This window comes from Corvus cornix, chromosome 15, assembly GCF_000738735.6.
Source record: "Corvus cornix cornix isolate S_Up_H32 chromosome 15, ASM73873v5, whole genome shotgun sequence".
Classification (NCBI taxonomy): Eukaryota; Metazoa; Chordata; class Aves; order Passeriformes; family Corvidae; genus Corvus; species Corvus cornix.
In genome coordinates this window covers 9,783,411-9,795,837 of record NC_046345.1, presented here as the reverse complement: position 1 = coordinate 9,795,837, position 12,427 = coordinate 9,783,411, and the positions used below count along the sequence as shown (strand labels likewise).

General features: G+C 42.8%; 1 protein-coding gene across 2 annotated transcripts in view; it reads left to right on the top strand.

Annotated features, from left to right (window-relative positions):
* SLC5A1 (solute carrier family 5 member 1) overlaps positions 1 to 10,595 on the top strand; it is a 37,335-nt gene extending 26,740 nt beyond the window's left edge. Inside the window, exons 6-15 of one of the 2 annotated variants that reach the window (XM_010398104.2) lie at positions 752 to 857; positions 1,088 to 1,168; positions 1,523 to 1,743; positions 2,683 to 2,818; positions 3,583 to 3,690; positions 4,618 to 4,768; positions 5,371 to 5,539; positions 6,555 to 6,770; positions 7,075 to 7,177; positions 7,973 to 10,595. In XM_010398104.2, the coding sequence (XP_010396406.2) occupies positions 752 to 857; positions 1,088 to 1,168; positions 1,523 to 1,743; positions 2,683 to 2,818; positions 3,583 to 3,690; positions 4,618 to 4,768; positions 5,371 to 5,539; positions 6,555 to 6,770; positions 7,075 to 7,177; positions 7,973 to 8,196 (1,515 nt within the window). In that variant the 3' untranslated portion in view covers positions 8,197 to 10,595. The remainder of the gene's footprint in view (positions 1 to 751; positions 858 to 1,087; positions 1,169 to 1,522; positions 1,744 to 2,682; positions 2,819 to 3,582; positions 3,691 to 4,617; positions 4,769 to 5,370; positions 5,540 to 6,554; positions 6,771 to 7,074; positions 7,178 to 7,972) is intronic. The other variant, XM_019285106.1, reaches the window with a different exon arrangement.
* The last annotated feature ends 1,832 nt before the right edge of the window (positions 10,596 to 12,427 follow it).

Below are 12,427 nucleotides of genomic sequence, written 5' to 3'. Positions count from 1 at the left end.
CAGGACCCCACGAGCTGGATGAAAGCATAATTTATAGTACTGCATCACAAGTGCACTGGGGCAGATGATTCTGATGGCAAACTTGTATAAATGACATTGATGCAAATTATCTCTAAATCAGGAACTGATTTAATGTGATTAATATCCCAGTGTTACTCTGAAACATGAACAATTCCTTTCTTATGCAAGAGCTAAATAAAGGTCTCCTCTGTTAGCCAGCTGCTGTCAATTCTTGTAACAGGAACTTAAAGGTAGAAACAATATAAGATGTTTGCCTTTAATGCAAATACACTGTTTGTCCCGAACCAGCAAGATGAGCTACACCACATGTGAGCAGTAAAGGGACAGAGGCTTGTGGAGTGGCACTGAAGGAAGAGAACTGTGCTGTGTCTTAGAGGTGTCACACAGTCCAGCCCTGCACAAATGGAACTCACACTCGGTTTTAAGCAGTTTGTTTTGAATCTGTCTCTCAGTGCCTAAGCACTGATCAGTGAGGTGACTGTCTAGAGAAAACACTCCTGTTGAAAAAGGCCTGGAAATTCTCTGAGAAGTGTTACACCTCTGGTACTAAGAACTCCGCAGCTCTGAGGGGACATTGGCAAGGGCACAAAAATGGCTTCTCTTTTCTTTTTGATTTGTGTGGGTAGTACTACAAGGGGCAGAGTTGTGTATTTCAGTGCCCTCATCATGGAAGTGTAACATGTCATCATGAACCTAAACATTGCTGAACCTATCATTTTTTCTTTTCTAGGCCGACATATTCTCTGGAGCTGTATTTATCCAGCTGGCCATTGGGCTGAATCTTTATGTGGCCATAATTATCCTGCTTTTTATTACTGCTCTTTACACCATCACAGGTGAGTTTGCAGAGCAGTCTGATAAATCAAAGAAGCTGGGGGAACCAGAAGAAAGAGAAGACGGAAGGTGCAGAAAAAGAGAGAAATGAAAACTTGAAAGGGAGGTTATTTACAGTGGTCTTTGAAAAACAGAGATGGTGAGAAAAGGAAAAAAAAAAAAAAGCAGCGCATATCCACAGAGACATTTGCCCAGAGCTGACTTATTTGTCCTGACTTTTCTCTGCCATCAGGTGGCCTTGCAGCTGTGATTTACACAGACACCTTACAAACATTCATCATGGTAGTGGGATCCTTTATTCTCATGGGATATGGTAAGTAAATCAGATGACTTAAACTGGAATGTTCAGCCACAAATCCTGGAGTGGATATGGGAATGAATCCTGCAGAGTGAAACTGTTACCTTAACCAGCAGGTTTCAGCTCATATATCTATTTATCAGGGAAGAAAATAGGCATGTTGCCAAAAGTCAGGCATATTGCCAAAGCCCTTTAGTCACTGAGTCACTCTGTCTCCTAAGCACAAGTGAATGTGTAAGGTAATAAACAGCATCCCATGACAATATTTTTATGTCCACATTAAGGAGGTTTCCCTTCTCATTCTCTCAAGCTCTATTTGAGATTTCAGTAATAAATCCTTTATCACTACTTTTATTTTGTATTTTTCAGCATTTGCTGAAGTAGGAGGGTACGAGGCTTTCATGCAGAAGTACATGGAAGCGATTCCATCCAACATATCCTATGGAAATACCGTGGTGGATCCGGAGTGCTACACTCCTCGTAAGGATGCCTTTCACATCTTCCGAGACGCTGTCACCGGGGATCTGCCATGGCCAGGGCTCATCTTTGGCCTGAGCATCCTTGCCATGTGGTACTGGTGCACGGATCAGGTACTGTGGGAGCCAAATGCCTTGGAAAGGCCAAACACAGAACTCTGGGGTCCAGTGTGATCTTCCCCTGTAATGCAAAGCTGGGCCACAGAACTGGCTGTTATTTCAAGACTGGTCAGTGACTTTTCAGTTCCTGGTTTCTAGATACCTCTCACATGAAAGAAAACGGAATGGGTGTTCTTTCAAATCTTCCTGCATAACTGTGCCCAGCAGATTCTGTGTCTGCCTCCTTTATCATTTTTTGTGTGTGACCATGTGTGAAAACACAGAGAGGTCATGCTGTGAACACTTACTTAGGAAACCATGCAACAAATGACTCTTGTTAGACTGGGTCTAGGTACCATTCCCTTTTCAGTAAGACAAGTTTGTTTCCTATATATGCAGCTTTCCTCTTTGTCTGCATAGTCTTGGGGGGATGTTCTTTATATGTCTGGTCTTTCAGCCTGGAGACTCTTCCCCAATCATCCTTCTGTCTAAAACCTACTGTACAGTTTGCCCAAGAGATCACACTGACATGAGAAAAGGAAAGTGTGCCTCTGCACCTGCAACATGTGAATGTGTCTCTAACAAGTGATTCATCTGCATCCTGAATTGTGAGAAAGATCATCCTCACAATTTCTAAACAAATTAACAAAACCCCCAATGTAACTGTATTTACTGCTCAGTTAAATATTCTATTCCTTTTTAGCTTTTTAGTCTGTCTGCTTAAAAAACTGCTTGTGAGAGAAGTCTTACCTCTCAAATATACACCAGATAAGTGATATTTTCCTTTACTTATTTCATTCATATCCTTTGATTTTCATGTAGTTTTCATTTTTCCTAGGGGCAGAAATGCTAAATAGGCTCTTTTGCTATCATAGAACTTAAGAAGCACCTTGTATCTGGAACACGGCATGATGTGATCATAGAAATGTTATACCTGCCATGTCTCATTGACAGGTTATTGTCCAAAGATGTCTCTCTGGCAAGAACATGTCCCATGTGAAGGCTGGCTGTATCTTCTGTGGGTACCTCAAACTCTTGCCTATGTTTATCATAGTGATGCCTGGAATGATCAGCCGTATTTTGTACACAGGTATGATATGGATACAGAAATGCAAAGTTCTTGCTGCCTGCCTTTCATTGCCAATCTCTCTGTCCCTTCCAAAATATCTGTTAGACTGTCATCTTCTCATCCAAATAGTCCAGGCACCTACAGCTAACTACACTGTAAGAAGCCACAGGTCTTCCTGTTTTCCCTGTTCCCAGATTTCTGCTGATGCTATTGCTGTCTGTTTTCGGGGAAAGAAATGCCACAGTGTCCCTCCCCAGCTGTCTGTTTGTTACAGCCCCACTCTGACTGAATGAGTGGAAAATGCTGTCCAGGATGGATACTCTGCTGGCAATTGGAGGGACAGGGCCATCAGTCACAGACTGCAGGGTTTGGGCCATGGGCAGTCCTGAGGGCAGAGTGGGGAAATGCCACCCTCCCAATCTCCCTGACCAGCCAAGAGTTTGGCTGTTTGGCAGCAGGCAGAGGAGAGAGGTTCAGGCTGCAGCGAGTGGGCTTTGTGTTCCTCTGCTTGTTTTACTACTTGCTCTCCTTGTGTTGTTCAGCCCTGGTCTGACAAATGACTGCTGATTTTCTTTTGACCTGCAGCACCTGTCAGTATTCTTTTAGAGAGGAAAGGAGGGAAAAAGGCTTAGAATCACCTTCCTCCCTTCCAGCAAACCAAGGATGAAATCAAACATAACAATCCGGTGGCTCAACACAGAGATACATTCTAGAAGCTGTATTAATTTGGGAGCAATCTGTTGTTTATAGGACCTTGTCTCAGTGTCTCATTATCCTCTCCTCAGATGTGGTGGCTTGTGTTGTGCCTGAAGTCTGTCAGCACTACTGTGGCACCTCAGTGGGCTGTACAAATATTGCTTATCCAAAAATGGTAGTGGAGCTCATGCCAAAGGGTAAGACACTGTCTGTATTTGTTGTTTCTTTGTTTTAGGAAAGCTGAAGCTGCCAGACTGTAAAAACAAGTGATAGAGGGAGTCCAGACCCATCTTTAGTTCCAAAATTCTTGCTAGAATTAAGTACTATTAACCAAAGTGGTTGTCTGTATTAGCTGTGGGTGCAGAATAGCTCCACACTGACAGTGTCAGCTCTCAGCTGGCAAATACTCAGTGTTGAAATGGTAAATGAACTCCCTTTTTGTGAAGGTAAAAAATAACTTGCTTGGCCAATGATTTATAAAAGACTCCTTGCCAGATGTCTGAGCTGGAGGCCTATTCCTGTGGTCCTCCTGCCAACCCCATGGAGGTGGGTGCTGGCTCATAAGGCAAAAAAGCCAGGTTATTATAGAGACCATGGCACTTCCCTGATAGCTTTGGTACTGCCCCATCATATGATAACTGTTGTTCATAGGATTGTTAAAATCCTGCAGTATTTCCCCATGCTCTGTGACCAGACCACACCACCTGGAAAAGTGTCTTACTCTGGTTTTTAGACAGTAAAAAAACTTGGGGTTTTTGGCAAATACCTGGTTTACAAATATACTACAAGCAAGTGAGCACAAACAAGAGGAATTATTTTTATAACTGTTGGGAAAAGTCTGCTTCATACTATTTTCTTTTTATTCCAGCATTTAATCAGGCAGCATTCACTAAAGAAGTAGCTATGTGCTAAAAGCTCAAGAGTTTCCCTGGCACTGCTCTAAATAGCTTTTTCCAAGCCCTGCTTGCCCGGCAAGGGAACGTCAGGCAGGATTTTACGTCAGGCACATAAATGTGCCAGATACGCTCAGAGCTGGCCGATGGAAAGGGTCGGAGAAGCACTTGGTACCAGGTACTGAGGCTCTCCACGGAATGCTCACCCTCATTCCCATCTTCTTGTTTCAGGTCTGCGCGGTCTGATGCTGTCAGTCATGCTGGCCTCCCTTATGAGCTCCCTGACTTCCATTTTTAACAGTGCCAGTACTTTGTTCACGATGGACATTTACACCAAATTTCGGAGCCGGCCATCCGAGAAGGAGCTGATGCTGGCTGGCAGGTGAGCGCAGCCGAGCCTCCCCTCTGCACAGATCCCGAGCACTCCATGGGCGCAGGCTGCCTCCTCCCAAAATCCCAGCGCCGGCTGGAGCCTGCCTGGCAGAGCTGCAGTGACCTCCTGTGGCCGGAGCGGCTGTCCCGCCCCACGCGCTCCTTCTGGGAAAACGCACCGTGCTCCCGAAGGAATAGACGGTGTGCAGGAAGCAGCCAAGCTAATTCCCACTGCTTCCCACTGCTATTCGAAGGGAAATATTGTCAATTATTTTCCTGGGCTCCGTGCTGCACCAGACTGCAGCATCAATGAACTAGTTCTAGTTGATCTGCTATTGATTTGTCTCTGGACATAACAACCATAGGAAAAAAGTTATTTTCTATGTTTTGATTGCACATTTAACCGTGTGCTGATGGATAGTTGACAAATACAATACCTAACTTGGATTTCTTTTGTTTGTTCAGTGCTAATTGGCCATTATAATTGATTTCACTAGTTGAAATACAAAATGAACATGTAAATTATTGATTAATTGCTGGGGTTTTTTCTTTCTGATAGATCATAGATACTTCTAAGCAGATGGCTAATTGAATATCTGGCTATGTTCACAGGGCTTTTATGTTACTTTTAATTGGCATCAGCATTGCCTGGGTTCCTGTGGTGCAGTCAGCTCAGAGTGGGCAGCTCTTTGATTATATTCAGTCAGTTACCAGCTACCTGGGACCTCCCATTGCTGCTGTTTTCCTGCTTGCTGTCTTCTGCAAGCGTGTCAATGAGCAGGTAAGTGCAAATTAGGAAACAGGTATGCTGCATGTTCCTTTAGGAATTGGGAGAACTGTTTTGTTTTTTGTTTATGAGCAACTGCTTCTTGTTTATTTTAATCCCAGTATAGCCCAGGGATTCTGTGTCGCCATACCCCAAGGCCCGAGATTTCAGACATCAGTTTGAAAAAGTTCTTTCATAGTCTGATAGATAAACAGTCACCTAGGAATTCATAGATAGCTCTGAAGCTTAGGTTATCTATCACTTTGCCAAGAAGTGTGTTAAATGGATAATCTATGGACTCATATTTGAAAGTTATCATTTAGGATATTGGTCACCAAGCTGCTTTACCAAACATATCACCTCTTACCTGTCCTGTCCAGTTCGGTTTTGAATATCCCCAGGAATGGAGACTCCACAGTGTCTCTAGGCAACCTGTTCCAATGGTCAAGCATCTTTACAGTAAAACAAAAAAAAATTACGTTTAAACAGAATTTCCCATATTTCAATTTGTGCCCACACATGTGTCTATTATACTTTGGGCTGGAGTACTGTACACCAGGCACCCACCAACACTACTGAGAATTAACTCATTACTCTCAGGACCATTGGCAGGTAAACCAGACACATATTTCAGAAAGGATGACACAACATTCTGGCTGGTTCCATTGTGCCAGAGCTGTCACAGATTAGGCCTTCAAAGGTAAAAAGGTATGAGAACAGGCCCTGGGGTGTGCAATCCATGGCTGAAGCCTGTCCTGTAGGAGAGAGTTGTGTGGAGAGCCAGATGGACTGTGAGAAATGGACGAGGTGTCCTGAGGTGTGCCTGACATCTCAGAGCTGGTCATTGCCCCTTTCATCTGTACTCATACACTGAGCTGTAAATAAGGTCACTGAAGTATCTGGGTTAAAACCCACATGCCAAAGCCATTGTAACACATAACTACAACTGTGTTTTCTCCAGCAACTGTTTGAGAGCTCAGAGTTTATTTCCATCCTGAAATTACTCATTTTGATCCCTTCTTGTCTGCAGGGTGCCTTCTGGGGCCTAATTGTTGGACTGCTGGCTGGACTCAGCAGGATGATTGCAGAGTTTGCCTACGGAACTGGCAGCTGTGTGGCCCCTTCCAACTGCCCCTTCATCATCTGTGGCATTCACTACCTTTACTTTGCAATTATCCTCTTTGGGGTTTCCGCCATCGTCATCCTGTCAGTCTCCTTCATGACCAAGCCCATTCCTGATGTACATGTGAGTATTACTGCAGTCCTGCTTCCCCAGAAATGGAACACAATGAAACCATCAGTTTTAAAGCCTGGTACTTGGTGTATTACCTCTTGACATTTCAGCTACCCCCAGCATACAGCTCTTGTACAAAAGCAAAGGAAATAGTCTTCATTTACCTGTCACAGATCTTCAGTGACTCCTAACAGCCTTAGACATACCAGACATTTGGGATGCTGTGGTCTTACAGCTGGCTCAGGTGCTGGCCAGGTTGGTTGGTCTCTGTGTAGTCAGACCATGGATCAATTAAACTCCTTTTGTTCCGTGGCAGCTTTACCGCTTGTGCTGGTCCTTGCGGAACAGCACAGAAGAACGGATTGATCTCGATGCAGATGAGGAGCAGGACAAAGCTGATGAAAAAGATGATGAATCAGGTAACTGTTGAATACCTAGAGATTCTGTCATATATGTGAGTATCCCTACTTCATTCCTGAAGGAACATTGACGTGTTTGATAGTTGAAGACGTCCTCCCTTCCCCCAACAAAACCTCAGCCCGCACAAATTTAAATGGCTCATGAGCTGCCTTTACCAAGGCAGCTTTGTCAAGCTCAGTGTAAATCAGAAGAGAAGTGGATTTGAAGGGAGAAAATCTTGTTCTTGTGGTAGCTGAGTGGCAGCTCTAGGACTAAACCAATGGCAGTGCTCTGGGTCAGAGGCACTGTGCATTGGCAGAACTGTGTGACTCCAGCACTTGGAGGGAATTCACCTGGAAATAGTGGGTTGTGGTCAGGATTGAAGGCACCATGAAAGCAGACTGCAAGCCCACCTGCTCTCTTTACTGGGTTTCTGGTTCTGCTCCCAAGTTCATCTTCATCAGTATCCTCAAATTCATTTAGTTGTCTTTCAATTAAGAGTGTAGAAAGTATTGAAAAAATGGGGTTTAAGCTTTGAAGCATAGTCTGCTTCTCCAATACCAGGCCAAGTCTCTTGGCTGCAAAAGGCCCAAGTTCCTTCTGCAGAAGGCTCTCTTGGAACATGTAGAAAATCCCTCTTCTCCCAGGTGAGCTGTGAAAACACAATATTAACTTGATTCCTGTACTGTTTCGTACTAAAATGTTTCCACTGAATTATGACCATAAATTGGAACGGGAATGTGCTCAGTCCCAGAGATCAAGTGCATGCCATGATCTGTACTCACTTTTCCTGACCAGAGTGTTATTCCTTCCAGTTAATGAGGAAAACCAGGAGGACCCGGGATGCTGCAGGAAAGCTTACAACTGGTTCTGTGGCTTGGATCAACAGAAAGGCCCAAAACTGAGCAAGGAAGAAGAGGAGGCACTGAAGAAGAAACTGACGGACACCAGTGAAGTGCCACTGTGGAGAAACGTTGTGAATATCAATGGCATCATCCTCTTGACTGTGGCTGTGTTTTGCCATGGCTACTTTGCATAAAACCCTGATCACAGTCCTGAAATTATACTGCATTGTTCAAGCAAAAATGATGGCTTATAGATTTACAGAATTAGATACACATTGTATTTTCATCATCTACATTTGTAACACATCAGGGTGATTTACTCAGTGATTTTGTGATCATAATTTCAACAATGTAAACATGAAGGCCACTGGGATTTCAAGAGAGAGAATTTCTATTTAGACATTGAACCAATCCAGGGCTAACTGAGGTTCAGAATTTCCATCCAATGTTCTCTCTGCTCATGATACATTTCATATTTTAGGTTCAGAATAAGGCTGCGTGAGCCATATTTCATATCAGGTTTTGTGAACTATCTTTTAGGGTTGACGATACTATTTTGATTTTCAACCCATCTTCTGATCACTCAATTTCCTTTTCCTTTGGCTATGATAATTTGATTGCAAAATACCAACAACCATCGAGGGACTGTATTACAAACTCAAATTAAAACATTGTTTTTGTCCCTCCAAACATGGGATATCTTAAGTAAAGGATTTATGTATATATCAATGTATTTGACCCTATATATAACTTTCCATATCACTTTCCCCCCCTTTTTCTCACTTTCCTTTGGGTTGTGTTTCTCAGCTGTCAGTGGAACACTAACCTCTGAATTGATCACATTTTGAAATTGGGGAACACCTGTCATGATGATCCTAAAAAGAATTTTGCTTACATTACACTGTCTGTTTAAGGTTAACCCCCAAACGTCCTCCTCTCTTGATATTTTAATATGTACTTATACTTGAATGTGAAGCTTTTTATACAAAATACATATATATACACAGGCAATACATTCTATATATGCGCTATATATATTACATATATTTTAAATATATATTTATGTGTGTGTGTATATATATTTATTTTTTACTGATTGGTTCCCACCCTGGTGTGTCAAGGACCTCTTTACTGTGAGGTTAGAGTCAATGCACTGCCTCTCTGTATGGACTATGCTACAAACCAGCCCATGGTGAAACATCCACAGCATTGGAATGCTGGCTGCATTTTGCAAATACATTGAAGGGCTCTGTACCACTTTTCTGCAAAGCTATAAATCGTTCCTCTAAAGATTTCATTGAGAAATAGGATTCCTGCTGCATGGCAGCATGAGTTAGCAGTTCAGGAAGGAGAATAGTCACAGCTGTGGGATATCAGCTAAACCAGGCTGATTGTCTCCACTTGATAAGTTTGGTACCAGCTGGGGACACAGGAAAAGACAGATTTAACACTTCAAAGCAAAAAACAATAGATCTTCTTTTCATTTCATTCAGCTTCCTGGGGAATCAAGTGTAGAAAGAAGATGCTGGTTGCTCAATCAGGCAGCGCCACAATTCCCTGTTCCTTGTTGCATGTGTTGGTGGGACTGTGCTGTCCCAAAGCATTCCCGAGGTTCTGCCACAGGATCCTCCGGACTGGCAGCAAGTGCAGCAGAAGGGGAAAGCAGTGCAACCCCTCCATGTGCCACAGCACACTGCTCTGGCTCTGGGCTTTCACCACACTGCTCTGGCTCCTGGGCTTTCATCACTCGCACTTCATAATCTCCTGGCACGATCTTTGCTTCATTTGGATCTAACCCCAAATGTTCTGGATTCCAGCAGAATTGCTGCTCTTCAGTAGAACTGCTTCTATTCAGCATAATCCCTGCAGGGTCCTTTGCATACACCAGATCAAATCAATACCTCAGAAATACCAGTGCAAACCTTGTTTTCCTTACACTTAACACAGTGATAGAGTATTTTAAAGACCATGGAATTAACTGTATTTAATGAACTATGAAGACTTCTATGTATTAAAGTATTTGTATATTTTGAAGTATTTGGTATCCACAAAGTGATGGGGTTTTTATATAATATGATAGAAGACAGAGAAACTTCATTTGGTGTCTAGGTTTCAGCTCTGGGTAATAGTAATGGATGAAAAGCAAACAAGGAAGATGTCACTGAGGACTGCCCAGATCCCTCTTTGTCATTCTTTGCTACAAAAATACGGTGAAATTATAAAGCTATTTGAATAAAGACAAATAACACAAGTGATTTTCTGGCAGTCTGAGCAGCCTTTGGATGACCTCCTGGTTAATCAGGCATTGTTGCATGATTTTGCTCCTCAGAACTACAGAGATTTGAAAATCTAACCTGCAGTTTCCATGGGATATTCACTGTATGTCCTCAGCAACCTGATTTCATTCTGGTCTGAAAGTGGATGTTGTGGTGGGAAGAGCTCAAGTGTTTACATGAAGTTTGACAGCTACTGTTGACTCCTGTAGTTTTGTAAAATTTCAAAGAAATATTGCCTGATATTGTGAAAAGCTGATAAAATTATAATGTTTAGCTAACATTAAATGCCAATTCAGGTTGGTAGCTATTGCATTCAAGGATAGTTTCATGATTTTAAGGAAGAAAATGTCTTTTCTTCAGTTCTCAGGGGAGCTCTGTCCATGAGCTGGTTTTGGGGACACTCAGATAAAAGTAGTAGCTCACTGTCCTGGGCATTCTCATGCTTTAGAGATGAGAACTGTGAGCACACTCTTGTTCCCCATGTTTGACTTTACATTTGAAATACTGCCGGTTAGTGGTGAGACTCCAAATAAATCTCTGCCTCACAGCACAAAGTACCTGCATGGCATGTACAGCATAACAGCTCTGTTTCAGGGGATCTTGAGACAATCTGATCTTACCCTGTCAGGTAAGATACAGGGTTAAAGTTTATTTTAATGGACTTTAGTTAGATATGCAGAATTATTTTAGTAAAATAAAATAAAATAAAATATGCACTTAGTAGCACTGTCAGCCAATTGTGACACTGCACTGTAAAAAACACACACTAAGCAAAATCTTCCATTTAAGAATTACTACATAGTTCTTGGGAAAAATCCTGAAAAAGGGTAATCGCTGTTCATTTATGTTTTAATTTTTCTATATGGCCCACAAAAATGTATCCAAGCATCTCACAAATGTTTAGTATTAATGATGATGAGAACACTTGGTTCTTAGAACTCAGAATTTGGGTTTATTCCTATTTTGTTACTGAAAAAACTCATGCACTGGAATGCTGGGGGAGGGAAGGTCTGTGACTTCACTTGGAACAAATTGCAGTAACCATGGCTTGGTTTTAAGGAGACTGTCTGGCCGTGTTGAATTAGGCTATGGCACAAGGCTGAGTTCCTCAGGTGCAGGCAGTTGTGGTGATTGGAGCCCCATCAGCAGCTGGGATTGCCAAGGCCTCAGCTCCTGCTCCCTGACCTTCTTAATTGCCAAAACCAGGAGTGTTGGTATGAAGTAAAAGCCAAAACAAAAACGAGGAGCAAAGGTAAACAATAAATCCATGTGTTGTCAGTCATTGAATTTGAAGGGCACTTGAGCTCCTTGGTTTGAAGTGTTGAGCCAGAGGACTTTAGAGCTGATGTTTCTGGGGCCAGACTGCACAGAGAAGGGTTGGTCTCAGGTTGTGGGGTGGCAGCAAAGCTGTTCTCAGGAAAGCTTCTGGGTGTTTTAATTTGTTTAGTGGTCTTATGCGCCAGCTGCGGGTGTCTGTGCCCTGCCCTGCAGTGTTCTCTGGGGGAGTAGAGAACCCATAGTGAAGGAAGGGAGCAGCAATCAGAGACCTTCGCTTGTGCTGAACTGAAAATCCATAGTCCCAGATTTAATAACAGTGGGCAATACACTGCTGAGAAAGATGGGTAATGCAAAAAACCCCAGGTTTTACTTGGTGATTCGTGGCATTTTCTCATGGAGTGTGTATTGCAGGCCTATAGGACAGAGCAAAACTTCACTCACTCCAATTTCTAATTGTTGTTCTGATGCAAAACAGTATAACCAGTGCCTTGGGTTATCACCCTTATTACTAAAAAAATAGGGGGCAGCTCTGAGAAAGAATAATTCCCCTGGAGCTCCTATGCCCACCCTCTCCCCACCTGGCAGAGTTGAGGCCAGAGCAGCTGTGCCTGCTTGGGTCAGCACCTCCCCTACTTTTATTAAGGTACCTGGAAGAGCTTCAAGCTGTGGTAAGTGAGAGTTTGTTGTTACTCTGTGTAGTATTTTTGTTTACAATACTGGACCCTATAACTTTAAAAAGTAGCTTATATGCCGAGTATCCTAAAACAAATTAATAAAATGTGTTTTATTCATTCAAGTTGCAAATTTTGTCTTGCTAAAAATAGGTTCCGTGCTTCGAGCATATTACCTTTGTGTGAAGCTGTCTCTGCCC